At 44.1% G+C, this 25,622-nt stretch overlaps 1 protein-coding gene across 1 annotated transcript in view; it reads right to left on the bottom strand.

The window, feature by feature from the left end:
* Positions 1–25,622, bottom strand: part of LOC148507539 (uncharacterized) — a 662,982-nt gene that overhangs the window by 62,925 nt on the left and 574,435 nt on the right. Inside the window, exons 96-97 of the mRNA XM_088445856.1 lie at positions 25,297–25,430; positions 22,032–22,152 (exon numbers count right to left, since the gene is read on the bottom strand). Of these exons, the coding sequence (XP_088301982.1) occupies positions 22,032–22,152; positions 25,297–25,430 (255 nt within the window). The remainder of the gene's footprint in view (positions 1–22,031; positions 22,153–25,296; positions 25,431–25,622) is intronic.

Genomic DNA, 25,622 nt, shown 5'->3' with positions numbered 1-25,622 from the left:
GCTGGGTTGCCAGAGCGATGGAGCGCTGGGCGGATTCATTAGAGGCTTCTTTTGAATCCGACTGTCCGGCCGATCAGGCGGAGTTGATTGGCAATCTCCGTGATTCGGCCACCTACATCAACGAGGCGGCTCTAGACATTAGTACTCTGGTGTCTAGAATTTCTTCAGCAGCGGTAGCTGCTCGTCGCACCTTGTGGCTGCGATCCTGGAAGGCGGACGCAGATTCCAAGAAAGGTCTGGAAGCGTTGCCGTTTACCGGAGAAGTTCTCTTCGGTCCGGATCTGGATAAGATTGTGGCCACGCTGGCGGCAGCCAAATCTGCCTGTCTCCCGTCGGCCGCTGCTCCTTCTGGTTCGGGACCATCGTCCTTTCGGTCATCTAGGGCCCAGGGCAGGCCCAAACCACAGTCGTTTCCTCGACAGGCTGGCCCTAAGAAATCGGTCAAGCCCCGGAAGCAGGCATGGAGTACCAGACGTCCGGCCCCCAAGCCAGATGGCAAGCCTGCGGCCTGACGGTCCGGGCCTCCCTTTGGGGGATCCCAGGGTGGGAGGCCGCCTGCTACAGTTCGCCCAGTGTTGGTCGACTACTACGACAGACACTTGGGTTCTGGAGGTGGTTTCCCACGGATACGCCCTCTCCTTCCGGCACAGACCCCCGGCTCGCTTCTTCACCACGGGTCTCCCATCAGACCGGAACAAGGCTACGGAGCTGCGGAAGGTATTGCACACTATGCTCCAGGTTGGAGTTATAGTGGCGGTTCCATTCTCCCAGAGGGGCCAGGGTTTCTATTCAAATCTATTTTTGGTACAGAAACCCAATGGGTCATATCGTCCGATTCTCAACCTCAAAGCACTCAACAAGTCTTTGCGGGTCCCGAAGTTTCGGATGGAGACCCTACGGTCCATCATTCTGGCGCTGGAACCTGGGGACTACTTGGTGTCATTGGACATACAGGACGCTTACCTGCATGTCCCTATTCTTTGGCGCCATCAACAGTTCCTCAGGTTTGCAATCAGCAGCGACCACTTCCAGTTTCGGGCGTTACCTTTTGGCCTGGCAACAGCACCACGTGTTTTCACCAAGGTGATGGCGGTCATGGCGGCTTCTCTGCGGCTGCAGGGAGTCCGCATGTTGCCGTATTTGGACGACCTGTTATTGGTGGCAGGATCTCCAGAGCTCCTGTTACGCCACTTGGACCTGACCATTGCACTGCTGCAACGGCACGGCTGGCTAATCAACTGGCAGAAGTCCACTCTAATCCCGTCTCGGAGGATTCTGCATCTTGGAGCCTTATTGGACTCGGGACAGCAAAGGATCTTCGTGACGGAGGACAAGATCTCTGCTTTACAGTCAAGGGTGCGCAGTTGTCTGCACAGCCGCCGGGTGTCCTTACACTCGGCGATGAGGTTACTGGGCTCCATGGTGTCGGTGTTCGACATGGTGGAATACGCCCAATTTCACTCCAGACCTCTGCAGCACCTGATCCTGTCCAAGTGGAACGGGCTGACTCAGTCTCTGAAGTCCCAGACGATTGTGCTCACCCAGGAGGTTCGCCTGTCCCTTACGTGGTGGTTACAGACGACCCACCTCAACAAGGGACGTCCGTTCTGGGTTCCAAATTGGGTCCTGTTGACAACGGACGCCAGTCTTCGGGGCTGGGGAGCAGTTTCGGGTCCACACTTGTTCCAGGGCAGGTGGACGCCGACAGAAGCGGAGCTTCCAATAAATATCTTGGAACTCCGTGCGGTCTTCAATGCTCTCCAGCAGGCACAGCGGTTTCTCCAGGGTCGCCCGGTGCAGGTCCAGTCGGACAACGCTACCACCGTGGCCTACATAAACAGGCAAGGAGGAACTCGCAGTCGGGCGGCTCTCGTAGAGGTCTCTCGGATCCTGGTTTGGGCGGAGCGCAATCTTCCGGCCATATCAGCGGTTTTCATCCCGGGAGTGCTCAATTGGGAGGCGGACTTTCTAAGTCGCCAGGACGTTCATCCGGGGGAATGGTCCCTGCACCCGGACGTTTTTCAACTACTGGTGGACAGGTGGGGTCTTCCAGAAATCGACCTCATGGCGTCCCGGCACAACAACAAGTTGCCGGTGTACGGGTCTCGCACAAGAGACGAAGGGGCGTCTCTGGTGGATGCTCTGTCCGTCCGGTGGACGTTCCGGTTCGCATACCTGTTCCCTCCGGTCTCCCTTCTTCCACGGGTAATCCGGAAATTCAAACAGGAAGGAGGGACGCTCCTGTTGATAGCTCCCGCGTGGCCCAGACGGCACTGGTTCTCAGACCTTCAGGGTCTGTCCGTGGACATTCCTCTGCGGTTGCCGCTACGACCGGACCTTCTGTCTCAGGGTCCTTGCCTTCACCCGGACCTGACTCGGCTGTCTTTGACGGCGTGGCTGTTGAGACGGCCATGCTGAGGTCCCGGGGGTTTTCCAGCTCTGTGGTGCGTACCATGTTGCGAGCTCGGAAACCGTCTTCCGCGAGGATATACCATCGCGTGTGGCATACGTTCTTCCAGTGGTGTCGACCGAGAGGTTATGCACCGCGGGAGTTTCGTCTGTCTCGGATTCTCGCCTTCCTGCAAGCGGGACTAGATCATGGGCTTCGCCTTGCTTCTTTGAAGGTACAGGTTTCGGCCCTATCTGTCTGGTTTCACCGTAGGATTGCTACAATCCCGGATGTGCGCACCTTTATGCAGGGTGTTCTCCGCATTCAGCCGCCCTTTGTTCCACCTGTGGCGCCTTGGGATTTGGCTGTGGTCCTGAGGGCTCTCCAAGGACCGCCGTTTGAACCACTGGGCTCAGTGGATCTTAAATGGCTAACAGCTAAGACTGTTTTCCTTCTGGCCATTGCTTCGGGCAGACGTGTTTCTGAGTTAGGGGCTCTTTCTTGTAGACCCCCTTTCTTGGTTTTTTATGGGAACAGGGCAGTGCTCCGCACTCGGCCCGAGTTTCTTCCCAAAGTTGTTTCCCAGTTTCATATTAACGAGGAAATAGTTGTTCCGGCCTTTAACTCACCGGGTCTTTCCGTGGGTGAGGCCTCTTTGGATGTTGTGCGGGCCTTAAGGACTTATGTTGACCGCACTTCTTCGTTTAGGAAGTCGGACGCTTTGTTTGTCCTCTTTGGCTTCCGTAAAAAGGGTTGGCCTGCTTCAAAGCAAACTTTGGCAGCCTGGATCCGTATGGCTATTTCTGAAGCTTATCTTCATGAAGGCCTACCGGTCCCTCCTTCTCTGAAGGCTCATTCCACTAGGTCTGTGGGTCCTTCGTGGGCAGCTCGACGTGGTGCCTCGGCAGTTCAGATCTGCAAGGCTGCTACGTGGTCTTCTGTCCATACCTTCGTGAGGTATTACAGGTTTGACACCTTCGCCTCTCAGGATGCTTCCTTCGGGCGGCGGATTCTCCTTTCTGCACAGGAGCGTCCCCACCCTTAAAGGATACTGCTTTGGGACATCCCCAAGGTATCCTGTGGATACCCTATGGACCCTGAAGTAGAAAATATGAGATATGGTAAGAACTTACCCTTGTTATCTCTATTTCTACGAAGTCCATAGGGTTCCACAGGACTCCCGCCCTGTCGCACCTGTGCTGCAGATGGGCTTTGCTCTGGTCACCGGTTTTCCGTCTCCCTCTGGTGAGAATGTGATTCTTGTATGTGTCCAGATCTTTGTTCTCTCTCTTCCTTCTCCTCCTCCGGCCTATGGCTTGGTAACTAACTGAGGTGCCTTGGCTCGGGGGCGGGGTATAGGAGGGGGACCTAGTGCATCCTGGGAGGCTGAAAGCTTAACTCTTTGGTGCCCTGCGACTGACGTCACACCTATACCCCAAGGTATCCTGTGGAACCCTATGGACTTCGTAGAAATAGAGATAACAAGGGTAAGTTCTTACCATATCTCATATTTTTCCCTGGTCCTTCCCCATGAGACCATGCCCCTTTTATGGGTGCGTTTTGTACCCATTTGAAAAATAGGGGGGGCGCCAATGTTATTTCTGGCACAGGGCACCAAAAAGTCTAGTTACGGCTAAAGCTGTACCATTGTTATATTTGGAAACCAATATAAACTAATTATGCCCTTGCTGATATTTTCATACACATTTTAAATGGAGTTGCTCGTGTTTTATTTAGGTGAGGATATATTTAGTTAAATATATAATAAATTTTTTAACACACTTTGAGATCTGTTCACTGCAATGCTATCATTTTTGCATTAATATCATTGCTGCTTTATGAGTAATTATGTTTTATACAATTACAGTACATATTGCAGATCATGCGGAGTTGAGCGTATGCCCATTTGTTTAGTGTAAAATCTGTATTGCATACAGTATGCCCCCAAAAAAGTATGTACAAAACATATACAACTACAACCATTTGCACATCTGACACTTATACCTCCTTACACTTGGAGAGATACATCTCGGGAGAGTACAGTAAGGCTATATTTCCATCAGGGCCGGATTATAGGCGGGGCGAAGGGGGCGGTCGTCCCGGGGCCCCCACACAAAGAGTGCCCCCACACATTGACAAACTTCCCCCACTACATTTACTATTAAATTGCTGCTGATACCGTGCACAGCGGCTACTCAGTTTATTTAGGCGGGCGGCGGCTATACACTGGCTACTTTGTTTACTATGTCGGGTGGGCAGGCGGCTATATACGGCGGCTCAGCTGTTTCTTACAGCGGCCCGTGAGGAACTTCTCCACAGTCGGGGTCTCGCGAGATGATGTCATCATCCCGCGAGACAGTGACTGTGTGATGCTGCCGCTCTGCGACGTGAGTGAGACGCCCAAGGTGCACTCATTGTCGCTCCTCGAAGGCTGTCAAGTCAGCCGCTGCAAGCCTGCTGCACATCTGACAGTGAGATCATCTAACTGTGTTAGTTCCCTGGCTACCTGCCCTGTGAAAGACCTAGAGAGCAGGTAGTAATCATGTCTCTCAAGCCAAGTCCCACTCATTCAACAAGCACCCCAAATCCAATTGTTTCACTTATATATAGATCTATGTGTATATATATATATATATATATATATATATATATATATAGATCGATGTGTGTATATATATATATATATATATATATATATATATATATATATATATATAGAGAGAGAGAGAGAGAGATCTGTGTATGTATGTATATATATATATATATATATATCGATATATATAAATATATATATATATATATATATATATATAGATCTGTGTGTATATAGAGATTAGCTAGGGCCGGCTCTGGCTGTTACATTTGTGAGTTGGTGCAAACAGGAATTGCTGATAAAGCCAGTGGCAATAACTAGCTAGCTGCTTCTGATTGCGAATTAACCTCCAAAGCCATTTGCCTATATTATATGATTTTGAGGATGTATTTTAGAATTATTTTTTCCTGCTTTCATTAGAACAGGAGAAGGATGATTATACCTGCATATATACCTGTATACAGTTTTTATGTTATTTAAATCAAACATAGTTTTCACTAAAATGCAAATCTGTATATCTGGGTGCAAGTGTACATGAGGCAAACCTGGTGTATATGTTACTGGTGCAGAGCAGAATGCTCACCACAAGCCCTCAATAAAGTGAAATATTCATTACAGATCTGATGGCTGTACATCCTGTGTCTATAAATCCCCTAGGCACAAGTATTCTCTTTATTTCAAAATAGTTTCTTTATTTTACCTACTAAGAGATTTGAAGTCAGAATATTGGGGGTCATTCAGACCCACTCGCGAGCGGCAGTACGCTCGCAAGTGGGTCGATGGTCCCCACTGTGCATGCGCACGACGGCAGTACGCTCGTAAGTGGGTCGATGGTCCCCACTGCGCATGCGCATGACGCACTAGTGATGTCAGTGGGAGTGATTTTGGCTCTGATAGAGCCAAAATCACTCCAGGGCTTGTGGTTGAGAAACCCGACCACAGGGTTTCACTCGCAAGTCCGATGGTCGCGATGGTCAAGACCATCGCGACCATCTTGTTTCACGCTCGTATATGCTGTGGGTGGTGACCCACAGCTATACGAGCGTCCTGGAGGACGCTCCATATTAATGGAGGAGGGCCCTGATTCAGAGCGAGCGCTCTGGTCAGAGCATCCGGCTCTGAATCAGGGCCATTGATTGTTCAGTAAAGAAAAACAAAAAACTGTTTCTAGTCAATCAATCTATTTTTTTCCCCACAAAATAAGTTCTCTCAGTTAAAACTCCTGGCAAATTACCTTCTTCAAAGTACAGTAATAGCCAAGGAGTTATTTTAGAACCTTATTTAAAATTAAGTACTTAATTCAAACATAACATACTGTACTGCTGTTTCCCCAAATGCTTCATTACTTGGTATAAATGTGTGCAAAATAAGCATTAGCTTTTATAATGTGCTCTCTACTTCTGCCTGTTTGCTGATAGAGAAGGTAACAGATGGGTATTTTAGCAGAACAGTGACTGATGTGGAAAAGATTATACAGTATGCATTCCCAGACATTTCTATGCATGATATGGAAAAGCTCAAAGCAAAAGAACAGACTGATCAGCTGAGCTCCAGGAAGCTGCAGCAGTACGGGACATGCTATAAATAAATCAGAGAAGAACATCAGCTTTAAATGTCCTGAGTTCCAAGAATAGAAAATATAGCTTTTATTTTGCAAAGTGTTTGACTCATCAAGAATGGTCACCTTTAAATGTTGTATGAGGAGTGCTCCTATGCTACCTCCATCCACAAAGCAACAATGTACAGTAACTGAGCCGGTGGTCTCTAGGACCTGCCGAAGCTCAGCAAGAGGCTTGACCTCCGGCATGCGTGTCCTGTTCAAGCGTCTTTGATCCCTGGCGTTCCGAGTGAATGGATGAACCGCTGAGACTCCCAGAATTTGCCAGCCATACAGAGCCCTACATGTACTGCAAGTACCCTTTACCACCACCACTTGCATAGAGGGGCAACCACTGACCACTGGGCGCACCACATTCCCCTGCAATATCTTTACTCTCCAGGCTGCATCCATGCTATTGCTATACCTGTTTATCTTTGTGTCTCTTTGCCACCTTGTTATGCTACCTGGATAAATAAACCAAGTTCAGTCAAGCTGTACCACATGTGAACTAACCGCCACCAGCACCATTCTACTGCACAACACACATAACATCCTACACACTCTGGCCAAGTGTGTTGTGTTCCTGCTGGATAAATACATTTAGCGAGATGTAGTCAGCATTCCGGCGTGTGGGATGCCGACGGTCTAAATATCGCGCTGGAATCCCAACAGCTGGCATCCCGAAGGTAAGTATCAGGGGTTAGGGGGAGATTTAGGTTTAGGGTTAGGCACTAGGGGAAGGGTTAGGGTTAGGCACTAATGGGGGAGGGTTAGTTTAGGGTGCGTGGAGGTTAGGTTTAGGCATTAGGATAGAGGTTAGGTTCAGGCACCGGGGATGGGGACAGTACTGTATGTCATTGTAGGATACTGGAAAATACATTACTTTTAAACTTCCTTTCAATTAATATGGATATTACAAAACAGAAATATGCAATAAATAAAAATCAGTTTTACTGCTTTACTATATTTTTTTAAGTTGGTAATGTCATAGGCATTGTGAATCCATAGCAACCATGTAATAAATAGGTCTCCAAAATTTTCAGCACTTTAACAACATTATTTCTACTGCAAAATTGGAGGTAGGTAAAGAGAAAATAGGAAAGGAGGAAAATTAAATGGACAAAAGTAAATTAAATTTGAATAAATGGACGATTGTCTTTAAATTAATAGGTGGTTCCTAGGCTTCTGCTTTACAGTCTATCACTAATACTATTCCATGGATCTAAAATTAAAAGTGGCTCACATGTATATTCTAAATTTAGTGAATTAACTGTGTATTACTGTGAGAGCCGCAACAGACAGTTTGACAGTCTAAGCTGTGTGAGTAGTAATTATATATCCCAGACTCAGAAAAGGAAATAAAAAAAACACTGAACAGTATGCTGCATTGCTGTACATTGACAAGTACTGCCCTGGGGATCTGCCTTGGTAGATAAGAATGCTAATAGAGCCCTGCTAGGAAATGCCATCAGTTATTTAATTATCGTGCTATTATTATTATTATTATCATTTATTTATATGGCGCCTCAAATGTTCTGCAGCGCCTTACAAAGAACATAAACAAGTTGTAGACAAGCGACTTACAGAACAATACAATACAGGACCAGGACATGGATAATACAGTCAGGTGCATAAATATTGGGACATTGACAGAATTTTCATATTTTGGCCTCTATTCACCACCACAATGGCTTTGAAATGAAACAAACAAGTTGTGCTTTAACTGCAGACTTTCAGATTTACTTTGAGGGTAATTACATCCAAATCAGGTGAACGGTGTAGGAATTACAATGGTTTCTATATGTGCCTCTCACTTTTTAAGGGGCCAAAAGTAATGGGACAAACTAAACAATCCTAAATCTAACTTTCACTTTTCAGCCTAATGATGGCTTGCTTCACTGATAGTGACAGCTCTTTGGATCTCATTTTGAGAGTCGACAGCAACTGATTCCAAATGCAAATGTCACACCTAGAATCAACTCCAGACCTTTTACCTGCTTAATTGATAATGAATTAACGAGGGAATAGCCCACACCTGTCCATGAAATAGCTTTTGAGTTGATAGTCCCATTACTTTTGGCCCCTTAAAAAGTGGGAGGCACATATAGAAACCGTTGTAATTCCTACACCGTTCACCTGGTTTGGATGTAATTACCCTCAAATTAAATCTGAAAGTCTGCAGTTAAAGCACATCTTGTTTGTTTCATTTCAAAGCCATTGTGGTGGTGAATAGAGGCCAAAACATGAAAATTCTGTAAATGTCCCAATATTTATGCACCTGACTGTATATATCGCTACATTAGTGACCTATGGTATGTTCAAGCAAGCTACTGTACTGCCTATAATATCATTATCATGTATTACAGCTCATGATCCTAATTTACTCCCACTAAGACATATAGGGCTATTTTACTATTATATACATTTTGTAGTTATAAAGTTCCTCCTTATACAAAACTACATAAAAGTTAATGGAGTTCACATTCAACTTTAACAACCCCAAGGCTCAGGGCATATAATTATTGCCTGCAATGTGTTACAGCTCCCTTGTGGTTAGAGGGTCTCAAGTGATTTCTTCACCAAATTTCTATAGCTGCATTTTTTAATCTTGTTACAGAGACATTCACTAAAGTGCTCAAATATATATAAAAAAAGAGTTACTGTGTCTCATTTGGGTAGGAATCCTAATTAAAAGGCTAAATTTAACACATCTAATTAGACTACTTTTAATTTATATTTCATAATAAATATTAAATCAATGAACAGTTTTCTAATTGGAGTTGTGCTCTAGCCGAGTAACTTTAAAATGTATACTGTATGTATCTATGCTGCTTATATCTATGTACCAGCGGCTCCGTGTTTACAAAACAGTTTTCCTAATGCACTTCTTGTTTTCTAGTACTATTCATGGTTTTTGAGTGGGCGTAGTAGTTAATAAATGTATTAATAATAACATTAGTCACTTTTCATATAGCACAGTGAGAATTCATCAGTGTGTCATTTGCCAACTAATAAAAGGGCTAAAAAGTTTAGATTCCTGTATTATAATATATAATATACTGTATATGTACAGAATTTGGCCCATGTACACTACAACAACAACATTTGGATACAAGGAGAGGAAGTAGTTATAACATTTACCCATTTGTTCATAAACATTGATCAAATATATTCTCTTCACCAATCAATGATAACAGGATACATTTCTTACATTTATTTTGTATTCTTAAAGAATTAAAATTAAGGAATGCAGGGGATGAATTCACATGATGGCATCGGCTAACTGGATTGTTACAGAAACCATTCATTCTGCTACTGCTGAGAGAGGTCTCCTATCCTACCCTCCCTAACCCATATAATTGTTTTACAGAAATTCCTCTCAGGCCTCATCACTGGCACAACAGTTTTGGTGTCTCACAACGGCTAGCATTACGGTGCTCAAGAACGCTTCTCAGATGTAACCTAAAAAGTCAATGCTGTATACATCAGAGTCAGACAGTATCACCCATACTTTGTGCCAAAAAACGCATAGTCAGCCACTTCTATGTATATGGAGAAGGCAGTCAGACACTTGGTTATCTTGCTGATGCCGGGATCTGGTCCAGAGCGCCTGCATATGTATAACTGTACTTGGGTCTGTATAATTTCTTTGCGCTAAATTGTACTTAGATCATAGCGTGTAACTGACTGTACTTTTACTTGAATAATACTTTGTGCTTTGGAACCACAGATTCAAGGTCTGGAGTCTTTATTAACTGTATGACTGCGTACGCAAAATAGCGTCATCCTTAGAGGTTTATAGGAAGGATATTATAAGGTATAGGCAAGGAGTGTACAGAGGTTAGAATACAGAATCCTTAGTTGGGGGCTCATAGTGAAGTCACTTACCTGTTCACACGAAAAAAAGGGTGGATAGTGGCCACACGCAGTTTTCCCTGCAACCACTCTATGCTGAGAGATCACTATCCGTTACCGTGTGAGTCAAGGTACGCTGACTAGAATCCAGGGACAAGAAAGGAAAAAGTTTCTTTTCCTTTGTTAGTATTTTACACGAAAAGGGGTGTCGCAGTATTGCGCACGCGACTAAGTCGCATTTTTGCGCGCAATAGGGATGCACTTTTGCGTACGCAGCTAAGGGTACGTCATACGGTTGTGTGGTAGTCGCATCATTATGTATGCGACTAGTCGCACAATAGCGTATTGTGCTGCCACTTGTTTAAACAAAGCCATTGAGTTTACATTTTCAATTGTTGCTAATATCTGGCTTAACGTGTATTTTTCTGCGCAGGAAAAAAAAGTGTGTAACTGTGAGTGTTTGTTTAGGGTGTAACACGGGACCTAAATGTTAAGGGTATCGTAGAACCCTTAAGTGCTAGGCACAAGAAGGTGGCCTAGTGACTCGGTAGAAGCATACCGTTTACTTTTACACAGAGCAGGTGTATGGTTTGTTATTTTTGTTAGGGTTCGGCCCCCAGCGTGATTATAGTGTTCAGTAATCACTGTGTGTGTTATTTGAACACTATAATTGGCTAGATTGTGATTGTGAGCTGGTGGGAGGGTGGACGAAATCAACTGGAACACAAAGGGAACTTTGCTGCCCCCTAGCAGTTGAAACGTAGTCAAAAAGGGATTTTATTGTATGGGAGCATCTTCCTTCCATAGGTGAGTGAAGGCATCTAGAGGTCCTTCATAGGGTTTGGTGGATACACCCTTTTTCCAAGCCATCCGCAGGTAAGTGAAAGTATCTTGACTGTCTTTCACCAGTTTAAATCTTTATTGAAAAACGTAGGAGTTGTCTCAAGATGGGAGCCACGCAAACAATAGAGATGTTAGACAATGATGAGCTGCTAATGGAAGCTCGCTTGGATCGGCCCGTCGTATTATGCATACAAAGTACGGTTTCCCAGAATTGGTAGCTTTGATAAAGATGTATTGAATAATGTCCGAGACCACATCAGTCTGATGCGGTCTTGAGGTAAGAAGGTAAAATATTATGAATGTTTAAAATTGTGGCAGCATGAAGGGGATGCGTGGCTTAAAAATGTGCAAGCGACACAAACTAGCGTCACGAATGCATTTCCAGAAAATACACCCGCAGCGCTGGATTGCAATGCGTGCGAGCCGCAAAATGGCGCGCACGTGCAGCAAGGTAGTGTTGCGGGAGGTATTGCCAGTAGTTCACACACACCACCAACCACCTTAAGTGGATGGGTGTGCAAGTACAGTTATCAAAAAAAACCATAAAAATGTAACAAGCCATTTGTACCCTCTCTTAAGCAACCATAAAGAAAATGTTCATGATGTGGATGATGAGCCTATTGTAATGTCTGCCATTTCCCATGCTGTACAAATGATAGATGCTGTACCACGACAATCATGAGTGGTGCCGCCATCTCCATCAGTAACAGCATGGAGACCCGTAGAGGAAGTTGTTAATACCATACGTAGCAGCAACAGATTAAACCCCCAGCCAGGTAACAAGGTCAAAGGTAGCAGCGCTGCCGGTCTGCATCCCATTCGGACAATAACTGTTCCGAATGGAAATGCAGATGCAAACGGTGTAGTGCCCACGAGGGAAGTGGTAATGCATTGTCCTTGGACAAGGGAAGAACTAAATTCCATCATAAATGATTTCCACGATCCCAAAGAACTAGCCAAATGTCAAAGATTTTTGAGGAATTTGGGTAGTTCTCATGAGCCAACTAATAAAGATTGGCGGGTGGTGTTAAGGGCCTGTCTACCACGCAATATCGACGTGACAAAATTTATCACGGATTGTGTATTGGATGGTGACGTTCCCTTAACAGACCAAGTAAATCAAGGTAACATTTCCCGCATTGTAACTCAATTGGGTATATATTTTTCAGTAGTAGTTAACTGGAACAAAATTTTCACCATAAAGCAAAAGGAGAGTGAATCTGCAGAAGATTATTGCGACTGGGCTCTGCAGGCTATCACCCAGTACACTGGGTTAGAGGATATTAAAGATAGCACTCACCACAGGGGAATGATAGTCACCATACTCATGGACGGTCTTAAAGAGAACCTAAAGACTCGGGTTTAGACCTCGCAGCCTGGCTGGAGGGGAGTCACAATAGACACCCTCATAGAATCTGCCATAGAACATGATAAAAACATCTCATAGAAGAGAGAGACCCAGAGCGAAAAGTTAATGGCTGTCAGTATCCAAGCTCTGGAAGGTATGACGGTAACATCACAGCCAGCAGACACACCTGCACCCACACACACACTCACACCTGAATAGCTACACGCTCTCACTAATCCCACGCAACAGCAAATACAGCTCTATCCCACATACCCTACACAACCACGGTCACATACTACCCACAAACTTCATGCCCCCCACAATACCCATATCCTCCATATCCCTAGCCATACCAACCACCTTTCCCCCCTGCTCAAATCTCACAACAACCTGTGTCTTCATCTGATCCATGAGCATGTTTTAATTGTAAACAAATAGGACATTTAAATAGAAACTGTCCGGTAAAAAGGGTAGGACCCCCAAACCAGAGAGTACCTGGATATCCCCATAAAGGATATGCACAGAAGCCAGCAAATGTCCAACAGGTACCAGCTCCAATTGTGGCCGTTAATGCTTTATTGGAGAATGGTAGCCAACGCTAGGGGTCAGGTCATACCAGTAGTCTACAGATAGTCAGGTTAACGGGAAGTACTAGGGAAGAACCGGTCATGATGGTTGATGTAGCTGGTACTAAATATCCTTTTCTTGTAGACACAGGGGCGACCAGGTCAGTGATAAAATCTCCCGTTAATTTACAGGTGACCAACAAGACAGTACCAACAATGGGTGTAACAGGTAAAGTGCAACATTATCCTTTAACAAAGTCCACAGAGGTTACTATCGGGCCATTGCATACCAGGCATTCTTTTCTTCTGGCTGCAGCGGCTCCTACTAACCTGCTGGGTAGAGATTTGTTATGTAAGATGGGATGTGTCATATACTGCACCCCTGATAGTGTATTTCTAGATATCCCACAGAGAGTTGTAAACGAGGTGCTTGATATGTTGGACACTCCCCAAAGAATAATGTATCACTCTACCAGTTTAAATGAAAATCCATCTCAGGTACATCAAATGTTGTCCCAAATTCCAGATTCCCTTTGGACTAAGGATGGACAGGACACTGGATTAATGGCAAATGTAAGCCCCGTAATGGTAAATTTAAAAGGCGGTAGGCAAGCTCCAAAAATTCCACAGTACCCACTAAAACAGGAGGTAGAATTAGGGTTTTTTCCAATAATTGAGCAATTATTGCAACAGGGAATTTTAGTTCGTACAGCAAGTGTAGCCAACAGTCCCATCTTTCTGGTGAAGAAGACTGGTGGGAGGGGTTATAGGCTGGTACAAGAACTTAGAGGTGTTAATAAGGTAGTAGAGAGCCAATTCCCCGTAGTGCCAAATCCAGTTGTCATTCTTATGCAGATCCCACCAAATGCAACCCATTTCACTGTCATTGACCTCTGTTCTGCTTTCTTCTCTGTGCCTCTCCACCCTGACTGTCAGTATTTATTCGCATTCACATACAGAGGTGTACAATATACATAGACACGATTGCTCCAAGGTTTCATAGACAGCCCCAGTATCTTCTCCCAGGCCTTGCACAACTGTTTACAATCTTTTCAACCTGCCAATGGATCTGTTCTAATTCAATATGTGGACGATTTATTGATATGTTCTGATTCGTTTATGTCATGTTTGAATGATACTAAACTTTTGTTGCTTCATCTCTCGCATACAGGACACAAGGTTACTAAGTACAAACTACAGCTGTGCCATTCCAGAGTAAAATATTTGGGACACTGCCTAACTCAGGGATTATGACATCTCACAAATGACAGAATCCAGGCCATACAGAACATGACACTGCCGCAGAACCAGCAGCAAATTCGTACCTTCTTGGGAATGTGTGGATACTGTAGAATGTGGATCCCAGGTTTTTCTATTTTGGCCTTGCCTTTACAGGAATTAGTCTCTTCCTCAAAGCCCGATCATGTCATACACACAGAGGAATCAGAGCAGGCTTTCCTTAATCTTAAGGACAGTCTGACAAAAGCACCTGCATTCGGAATACCTAATTATGAAAAACCTTTTAATTTGTATTGTACGGAAGCCGATGATTGTGCTGCAGGTTTCCTCACACAAAAACATGGTGATGCCAGTATGCCCGTAGCATACTACAGTGCCCAATTGGACACTGTGGCAAGATCACTCCCCACCTGTTTGAGAAGTGTAGCAGCTATTGCTCTATTGGTGAGTAAAAGTGAGGATGTAGTATTGGGCCATGATATGATTGTATACACTCCCCATGCTGTATCTGCTCTGCTGAACTCTGCCCAAACCAGACATGTTTCTTCAGCTAGGTTTACCAAATGGGAATTAGCTCTAATTGCACCTGCAAACATCACTGTTAAACGTTGTAGTACGCTGAATCCAGCAACGTATTTACCATATGTACAACATGATGTACAAAGGGTGGAAGGGGACGAGTTGCTGGCAGGAGGTGAGTTCAGCGGACATAATGATGCACATGGTTGTATGGAATATCTAAATCAGACCTTTACTGCTAGACCTGATATACGTGACACACCTTTAGAGAATGTAGATATGACTTTTTACACGGATGGGAGTTGTCATAGATAAACAGACACAGGTGAGTTATGTACAGGTTATGCTGTTGTAAATGACACAGACATCATATAAGCTGAACCTCTTGGTCCTCCTCACTCAGCCCTGGTGGCAGAGTTAGTAGCACTAACAAGAGCATGTGAATTGGCAGCAGGCAAGTCTGCTAACATTTACACTGACTCTAGGTATGTGTTCGGGGTGGTGCACGATTTTGGGGCTCTATGGCGTCTGAGAAATTTTATGACAGCAGCAGGCACACCAGTTGCACACTCCAGACACATAAAACAATTATTAAAAGCAATTCAACTGCCCAAAACAGTGGCAGTAATTAAATGTAAAGCCCACACATGTGAAGATGATCCGGTGTCACAGGGCAACAACAGAGCTGATGAAGCTCCAAAATGGGCAGCAGGGTTAAAAATGTTTTCTCCAACTGAACAAATTATGTATTTTCAAACAATTGACATGCTGAAATTTATTGAGATGCAAAATTTGTGTTCAACTCAGGAAAAGTCCATCTGGAAGTCCAAGGGATGTGGGCAAGAGTCCTCCGGGCTCTGGAGGGACAGACAAGGTAAGCCAGTAGCCCCCAAAGCATATTACCCCAGCCTGGCTGAGGCAGCCCACAGTCTGACTCATCTGGGAAAGCAAGGTATGTGTAAATTGGTGAGGGCATACTGGTGCGCACCGGGTTTTTCTTCCCAAGCAGAAAAGAGAGCAATTTCCTGTTTGACCTGCTTAAGGAAGAACATAGGGAAAGCGATCCCTACCGAACCATCCCACATTCCACCAACTGAAGGACCTTTCCAGGTAATACAAATTGATTTCATCCAATTACCACCCTGCAGGAATCTTAAGTATGTGTTAGTGTGCACTGACATATTTTCCAACTGGGTTGAGGCCTACCCAGAGGCCACTACTACTGCTGCGTTTACTGCCAAGAAAATAGTTCAGGAATTTGTATGCAGATACGGTATCCCTAAAATCATCGAGAGTGACAGGGGTACTCATTTCACAGGTGATGTTTTTCAAAATATGTGTAAGCTGATTGGTATTAATAGCCGACTTCACACCCCCTACCGACCGCAAGCCAGCGCCAAGGTAGAGAGGATGAACGGGACTATTAAAAATAAGTTAAGTAAAATCATGGCAGAGACTGGACTAGGATGGCCAGAAGATTTACCATTGGTTCTATATAGTATAAGGACCACTCCTAGACCCCCTCTAAATCTGTCCCCCTTTGAAATACTGTTTGGTAGACAACCTCATTTGATTATAAGTCCACAGGAAGACTTGAAGGGTAACAACGAGGTCTGTAAGGTATCTCATATCAATGAGTAAGCAGTTAAAACAACAGCAGCAGAGACTGAAGTTGTTGTCCAATGATATGCCTGAAACTAACTGTCATGATGTTGAACCAGGAGAATATGTTATGATCAGAAATTTCGTGCGTTCAGGTTGTTTGACTGATCGGTGGGAAGGTCCATACCAGGTGCTGCTGACAAGTTCTACATCTTTGAAGGTGGCTGAGAGAGATACCTGGGTCCATTCTACTCATTGCAAAAAGGTCAATCAACCAGTGGAGAAACAAGTTGGAGACAAGGCTGATAAGGTGGACCTGTCTATCGCGAGCTTGTTCCGGGAGGATTGAAAAGGTCGTAGTGAGATACCTGAACTAAAATAAATTTGCAGGTCTTTGTTGTGACAATGGACTGGCCTGCTGTGTTCATTTTCATATTCTTTTCCAGAATTTTCACCATTCTGGTTGGTTCGGGGATATCCGGTTTCTGTGACGGGGGACCAATTGAGGAGATGGGAACTGATGGCAGTGCTGATGGAGTGGAGTCAGGAGGAGTGCAATGCCAATCAGGGGACTGTCTGACCAATCTTAGTACTGTTACTGTTAAGAGAGCTATAATTCCGGATACTCGGGGACAGTGTGGAGGTTTATCGTCTGAAGGTTCCTGTATTTGTGAGCTTTGTGGGTCCCTAGTTGATGAGAACTGTATTCAATGGTGCCAGCCTAAATATAACCCGTATTGGGGTGGGTATCCTTTAGAGGATTATCATAGCATGGTAGGTAAAATGTAAAAATCAAACTGATTGCTGGGTGTGTTCACATGTGCCACAGGGACAGCATAACGTAGGGTTGGTGCCATTTCCGCTGAATATCACGGAAATTTTAGAATTACAAAAAGGGAAAACATTGGATGGAAAATTCCTCTCATCCAAACCACCTCATTTCAAACTCTATCAATTCCAAGTAGATAGATCACTTTTGTGTTTAAACATAACCAACCCCAATAAACCCAGGAGTTGGGAAGTGACGGGGAATAATCAGACGATGACCTTCTCACAGAGAGCTGATAATGAGTCCATAAACCATGATCTGTTACGTTCAATTAAATCTAGTGGGAAACATTTTAGGTACCGGTACACATTGAGTTCCACAAAAGAAATTATTGGTAAGGTACCAGATGGTTATTGTGCAAAAATTATACAACCAGAGACTTGCATGTACCAGATGGAAGACTCTGAGATAGGAGTGTTTGCAAGGGAAATGTGTTTAATGATAATGATGCATACTATCCCTTATGACCCTCACACATGTTGATATGCTTGGTATCCATAAAAACACACCATCACCATATCTTCACACGCAGTATGAACACAGAGCCAGTCGAAATATGATACCTGGTGACGTGCATAAAGCCACTCAGTTAATTAGTGAGACAACTGGCTTCAAAGTTTTAGTCGCACTGGATCCCACCAGAATCGCTCTGGGTGCATTAAATTTTAGATATATTCAGGAACTTGCTAAATTAATAGATAATATCACCGAGATGTATGATGACACATTCAGGTATACAGGGAGAGAATTGCAAGCATACAAGAAAGAACTGGTGCAACACAGACTAGTGTTAAATTATTTAACTGCTGTTACTGGAGGGTATTGTGTAACTTTGGCCACCCAATTTGGAGTGAAGTGTTGCACCTATGTCACCAATGATACCAGCGACCCCAAAGATGTGACAGACTGGAAGATGGACGAAATTCTGCAGCTAAAATGGGAGTTTCGTAAGAACCATAATGCTTCAGTGGCTGAAGTTGGGGAGAAAATAGAAGGATGGGTCTCATGGTTGAACCCAGTGAAATGGTTCTCAGGCCTAGGGGAATGGGTCCAGGAAGTGATCGCCAGCATAGGCAAATTCTTGATCCTTATACTGATTGTCATCATAGTAATTGGCCTATATGTCTGGTCTGTTCCTATTGTGTTGAAGTGTGGAAAATGTAAAAATCGTGTAAGACGAAAGAACGAAATTATGATGGTGGTCAGTAATGGCAATATGAATACTGAGGTAAATATAGAACTGCATTACAACCCTGAACTAGGAAATACCATCATCTAATGTATTATATTTAGACGTGCATAGAATGTATTATTGAAATGTTACTTTTGAAACAGCTCAGATAATGTAAAGTCTCAATTTCCCTTCAAGACTGCCTTTATAGGACTGGTGCATCCCCACATCTTTCACATGATCTCCCAAGGTCAGCGGTGTGCGTATAATGGTAGTTTTATGTTCCCTCCTAGAGACACATTATTGATGGATTAAGAACCACCTTGTGCCATCCCCTAATAACATTAAGTAATATACGTATGTATGCCTAAAATTAATTTTAACATCAGGATGTGATAGCATGTTCGGTATCAAAGGGTAGACTGTCAAAGCTGGATTAGTGGCTGAGACGGAATCAGCGTAGAAATTGGCGTGCGCGACGCCATCTTGCGAATGGGAGCTAGACTCCATTTTAGAAACAAGAATCTGCAAGACGCCATTTTGCGACCAGCACCATTTTGAGTTACAACTCACGAGCTAAGTACAGATGGCAATGTTTTTGATAATCTACCAAGGGCAACTGGAAGAGCAGCCTCCTGAGAAAAACTTCCCGGTATCGTCGGTGGGAAGATCGCAACATGCACTCGCAACTTATGGGCCGCAGAGACTTCAAGCACCGAAATGTACATTATAAAACCAACTGTTAGGATTTGCACAAGGCGGGAAACAGAGGCAACCAGCTGTCAGAGGCTGGAGACTGTGTCTATTTGAATCAACCTGTTAAATGCTCTGTAACAGATGCGTCCCCCTTGGGAACCAATGGCATCAGCAACAAGACTTTCTATTGTGTTGTCTATTTCTGGGGGGGTATAAATATGTGTGCTCTGACCCTGGGGTTTCTAGTCTTCTTGCTGATTGACGGAGGTTATCTTGCTGATGCCGGGATCTGGTCCAGAGCGCCAGTGTATGTATAACTGTACTTGGGTCTGTATAATTTCTTTGTGCTAAATTGTACTTAGATCATAGTGTGTAATTGACTGTACATGTACTTGAATAATACTTTGTGCTTTGGAACCACAGGTTCAAGGTCTGGAGTCTTTATTAACTGTATGACTGCGTACGCAAAATAGCGTCATCCTTAGAGGTTTATAGGAAGGATATTAGAAGGTATAGGCAGAAGTGTACAGAAGTTAGAATACAGAATCCTTACCATATATATGAAAATCATCATTGAAGCTCTAATTAATAATTAGATCACTGTAACATGGATATTTACAGGTAACCCCCCCGCCCCCCCAAAGATTCCGGTATAGGGGGATAGTGTTGATTCTAGCACCCTCTACCTGTCATAACCAAAGAAGTTCCTCTTTCCTGCCTGGGGTGTCACTCTCTGCTCTGGTGCTTCTAGCACACTTTGGTCTATATACCAGAGGTCTGTTGCATCAGCTGAGTGTGCTAGAATCACCAGAGCAGATAGTGACACCCCAGGCAGGAAAGAGGAATCGCATGGATTGTGACAGGTGCAGGGTTCTAGAATGAACACTAGGGGGACTGTCAGAATCAGCCTGTATCTTTTTAGATCTCCATCTCAAACATTATGTTTTAAGCGGGATGGGTACGGAATGCCGGTGCTTGGGATCCCGGCGGTCAGAATCCAGATGCCGGCATCCCAACAGGGTTAGAATACCAACACTTGTCGGTCAGTATTCTAACCCTCCCCCTCTCCTAACCATCTCTCCCCGGTGCCTGGCCCTAACCTCCCCTCCTAGTGCCTAAGCCTAACCACCCCCTCCCTGCACCCTAACCCGCCCCCTTTAGAGCCTAACCCTCCCCCTAGTGCAGCAGTTCCCAAACTGTGCCTCAAGACACTTGCATGGGTGCCTCGGGTTAGTGGTCGAATACCTAATAAAATGATAGTCAGTGTGATAGGCAAAACCAGTAATAATGTCTGCCATTCAAAAAATATGTCAAAAAGAAGCGCAGCCCTGTCAACCACCACATAACTGACCCTAAGAGTGACATATAAGCACAATTTATTTCATTTAATTTTTGCTGAATTTCTTAATAAGAAACTATTGGCCCAGGGTGCCGTGAAAAGAATGCGGATACTCTAGGGCGCTGTGATTCGAAAAAGCTTGGGAACCACTACCCTAGTGCCTAACCCCTAACGCTCCCCCCAACCGCGTTACTTACCTTCGGGATTCCGGCGGTCGGGATGCCAGCGCCGGATTCTGACAAGTATCGGGAAAGAAACCTTGACCAATATCCTACTACATTAAACATTATTTCTCCACTACAATTGAGAGTGTTCCTAAAGGAGAATTTCTCCATCTACACAGGAACTGCTCTGAGGACAACAAATTTAAAGAACAAAGCCTGGAATTATCAAATAGGCTAAAGGAAATAAGTTATAGCAACACATCTATTAAAAAAGTTAAACAAACAGTACAACGCATTAACAGATCTACAAAAAAATGACAATGTCCGCCTCAACAGCTGACCAGGACCCCTCCAACAAACCCGGGCCTGGGTAACAAGTATGCCCCCCTACCCCCTTTCTTGGCACCACTGAGGTTGACAACTGTTGCACAGATTTATTTCATAAGTGAGAATCTTATGTATTGGAACCTCATGAATCTAGATGTTGCATTGCATCGCCTCCTGCCACTTACCTGCAATCATAGCCTCAGACTTTGATGCTCAGAGTATGGGGCCACTTGCAACTGTTGTCTGGGGGGTAGTAGCTACACAAGAGCCAGTGTAGGCAGCAGGAAGTACCAGGGAATTGTCCACAATTAGTCTTTGGTGCAGCAAGGATACAGGAAGTAGCTGCAGACTACATTGCAGCCATGAGGAACACACAGCAGTGAAGGCAGACAGGAGCTGCTCTTGCAGGGTTGTGAGGTACTGAGAATGATTTCCAGACAGTGCCCAACCAGGATTGTTGACAGTCTGTCCTAATTACTGGACGAGATGTCCCGATTTCTGGACTGTCTGGAGTAATCCGGGACAGGTGGTAATACAATTTATTATTTAGTAGAAGAATATATGATCTGTACATGTGGGTAGCATAGATAGTGTTTTTAAGAAATAGCACTTTTAAGCCTGCAAAAAGAGAGATAATACTGTACATCTCTAATTGTCATTACTGTAATGTGTCAATTAGCCATTTAAAAACATCTACCCTTCTATTAACAAAACCGAATTTGCTATAACGTAGATCAATATAGATGTATACTCAGTTTATTGTAGACACTTTATAAATGAGTGATGCAATGAGGAAATTGGAGACAACTGTGTTACAGAAGATAATTTTCAGTGACCTGGCCTCTACCCCCCACTCCCAGAAACAGGTTCTTTGGTAGTCTAGCCCTGGCTACCATAGCTACATGGGTTACTGCAATATGCACATTTTGTTATATACCATATGCTACTTACCTGCATTGTGTGGTCTATGTACACAGGACACTCAAATAGCTCAGTACCATCCTCACTGGGTTTTATATGCCCAAGAAGTATAGGAGTTATTATGACGAATGGTAACGGATGCATTGTGTCTCTATAAGAGATAACATAAAATGTAGCTTATTTAACAAGAATTTATTTTTCATGGCAATTTAGTCTATGCTTCCTATTTTTATCACTATTTGTGATATATAATTCCAAAACAATTACTGTGTTACAGTTGTAAGCAAGTAATACTGGTGATATTAGTTATTTTTTTATTTGAAACAATAATTACCGTATATACTCGAGTATAAGCCGAGTTTTTCAGCACAAAAAATGTGCTGAAAAAGTACCCCCTCGGCTTATACTCGAGTCAACTGTAGCGCTGACCGGACGGAGTTCGGTCAGCGCTACACACTGCCAAACACACAGCCGCCGCAGCCGGCAGCTGCGTGTTTGGTGTAATCAGCAGCCGCTGAGAGTCTGTCAGACTCTCAGTGGCTGCTGCTGCTCCCACTGCGGGAGCCATCTTCCGGCTCCCGCAGTGGGTGATGGGAGACACGTCGTCATGACGACGTCTCTCCCATGCAAAGCGGCCGGAGGAGCGGACAGCGGCGGGACCAGGAGCGGGAGTTTCAGGTAAGTGATTTTTTTTTTTTATTCTTGTCACGTCTCTCTCTACTGGGGGGGGGACTACAGGGGGCGATTACTACAGGGGGCACTACCAGGGGGCGATTACTACAGGGGGCATTATCAGGGGGCAATTACTACAGGGGGCACTAAAAGGGGGGATTACCACTGGGGGAACTACCAGGGGGGGATTACTACAGGGGGCACTACCAGGGGGGGATTACTACAGAGGGGGATTACTACAGGGGGCACTAAAAGGGGGGATTACCACTGGGGGAACTACCAGGTGGGATTACTACAGGGGGCACTACCAGGGGGGGATTACTACAGGGGGGGATTACCACTGGGGGAACTACCAGGGGAGGATTACTACAAGGGGCACTACCAGTGGGGAATTACTACAGGGGGCACTAAAAGGGGGGATTACCACTGGGGGTACTACCAGGAGGGATTACTACTGGGGGCACAACCAGGGGGAATTACTACTGGGGGCACTGCTAGCTGCTGCCATTTCCCACACTAGGCTTATACTCGAGTCAATACGTTTTCCCAGTTTTTTGTGGTAAAAGTAGGTACCTCGGCTTATATTCGGGTCGGCTTATACTCGAGTATATACGGTATGTGTATTTTCATGACATTTGTCTTTTTTTAGGTCAAAATTCTATTGTTTTAGTAAGAAGTGGCTATAGATTTAAAAAAAACGTGTAACCTATGAAGAAAGTGATCGAAAGATGATTATATCCAACTACTGCTCTGGTACATGCTCCAATAAACCTCTCCTCCCTTAATCTCTTGTACAGTACTATCTTGTGTGACCCTTTCTCTGCTGACTCCACATGTCAGAAATTTGAAAGGAAGTTGTAACTCTGGAAGGAAGAGAGACAATAAATATTGTTTTTCTCATTCTCAAAAAAACCACAATGTCCTCAGAGTCTCTATCTATCTGCCTAGGTATCACACTTGGCTCTATTGCTAGAATACACAATTTGCTTACCAAATTTGTAATCAATACTCTTAACCAATTTTTTCATCATGCCACAACACAATTACTGCAACATCAATCTACCCCAAATGCTACAACAAGACTGATCTAGCTTTCTGGAATGTTTTCCTCTGCAAATCCCTACATGGCTCCCCAAAACCTCAGAATCTAATTCAAAATACTCACACTCGCCTAAAATGTGCTCAACACCACCACCCCTTCAAACATTGCAAATGTCATGTCAAAACACTCTACCTGACGCCTCTGAAATCTACATCTGACCTGTGCCTCGTCTCTTTCACTCCCACCAAGACTTTTCCTATACAGCTACCCACTTCAAGAATTTATATCATGCCCGATCAGACTCACTCTTCGAATCTCTGAAACTTCTCTTTTTATTAGTATTACCTTACCTCTTCATTTACTGCTTACACTGCTACCCCTATAATATCAACGATAAAGCTCTGTCCCTGCGAATCCCCTTCTCATACTTTTCACTGTATTTTTCACAAAAAATACAGTGAGTATGTGTCTGTGCATGTGCCGCTACCAGCCCAGCAATCACCTTCTCCCCCCTCACGACCCCCCTCAGCTTACACCTGCCTGGTGATTGGTGCTCCGGTGAGGTCCTCTCTCTGGATTTCCGGTCAACTGGTCTACGGGTTCCTGCACTGTGACCCAGGATCACAGTGCAGGAGCCCTGAGTCCAGCTGACGACCAGAGCCCCAGAGGACATCACCCGAGCACCAATAACTGGTCCCTGGATGCAGATAAGTGGGGTTTTTTTTTAAACAATTTTTTTTATTTTTTTTAAGCAATCAGCTTGTGGTCTATTTAGACCACACAGCTGGTTACAGGGGCCGGATCCCAACTCTGCTCTGCCTACTAAAGCAGAGCAGGAGTTGGGGAACCGGGGAAATCCCTAATAACTCCATCAGAAGGTGGCGTTATTATCACAGGGCTTTCCCCGGTATTTTTTCACAATATATCTTTAGTAAATCTGTGCAGATCACATTTCCAATTACAAGTATGGGAAATACAATCTATTTACTAAAAATATGTGTATTGAATGGATTTGGGTAGTTTTTCACGAAAACAACTACAATTACCCTTTAATAGATTTATGTGATACTAAAATAATGTCAAAGGGTGTGAAAACACCCATTTTCACATTATTTTAGTAAAAATAATGTTAACAAATATGCCACCAAGTGAGTCTACCTGAGTCACAATTACGAGAACACATCCTTACTGTACTCGGAAAACGCTTGCCTGCCTCTGCCAACACCATTGTAAGGAGTTGTAGGCACAAGATGCAACCAAATCTGCATAAAGATGTAGCTGGTATTTTTGGTGGGTATGCACAGTACCAATTGCATATTTTAAACTAAGCAAACATGTATGTCCAACAGTAGCCGTCTCTTTATGATAAAATAGTAACTGTAATTTGTTAATAATATTTTCTAACCTTTAATTTATTCCAGCATTTTATTCCATTCAAATTGGTTAATTGTAAATGTGTATTTTGTATCACATTAATCACACTAACATATTGTTCAAGAAATTCACATTAATTATAATATATTTACCACTTTTTTGTGTTTTCAAGAAAAATAAACTAATTTGACATTGAACATTCAGTACCTTGATTCTTTCAGGCGACTATTTTTAAAATCCCATCCTGCACCGTGTAAGACAAGGCCCTGGAGATACAGTGTATACATCTCACTGTCAGGTGTGTAGTCAGGATATTCTGCTATATGGCACTGGAGTACAACCTGCAGGCAAAACAAAGCCATATAGGTTATTATTCACAGACAGAAAACACAATAGGGAAACTAATTTTCAGTCATTTTTAGAATACAGTGGGGCTGATTCTGAGTTGGATGCATGTCTACGTCTTTTGTCTAGTATCTGGATGAAAGATCAAAAGTGTCTAGATAGAGATTCAATAGGTCGACACCAGATGG

This window comes from Taudactylus pleione, unplaced genomic scaffold (genome assembly GCF_031769625.1).
Source record: "Taudactylus pleione unplaced genomic scaffold, aTauple2 ptg000391l, whole genome shotgun sequence".
NCBI classification, from domain to species: domain Eukaryota; kingdom Metazoa; phylum Chordata; class Amphibia; order Anura; family Myobatrachidae; genus Taudactylus; species Taudactylus pleione.
Note: the sequence above shows the minus strand (reverse complement) of the source record. Positions and strands in the feature narration are given on the sequence as shown.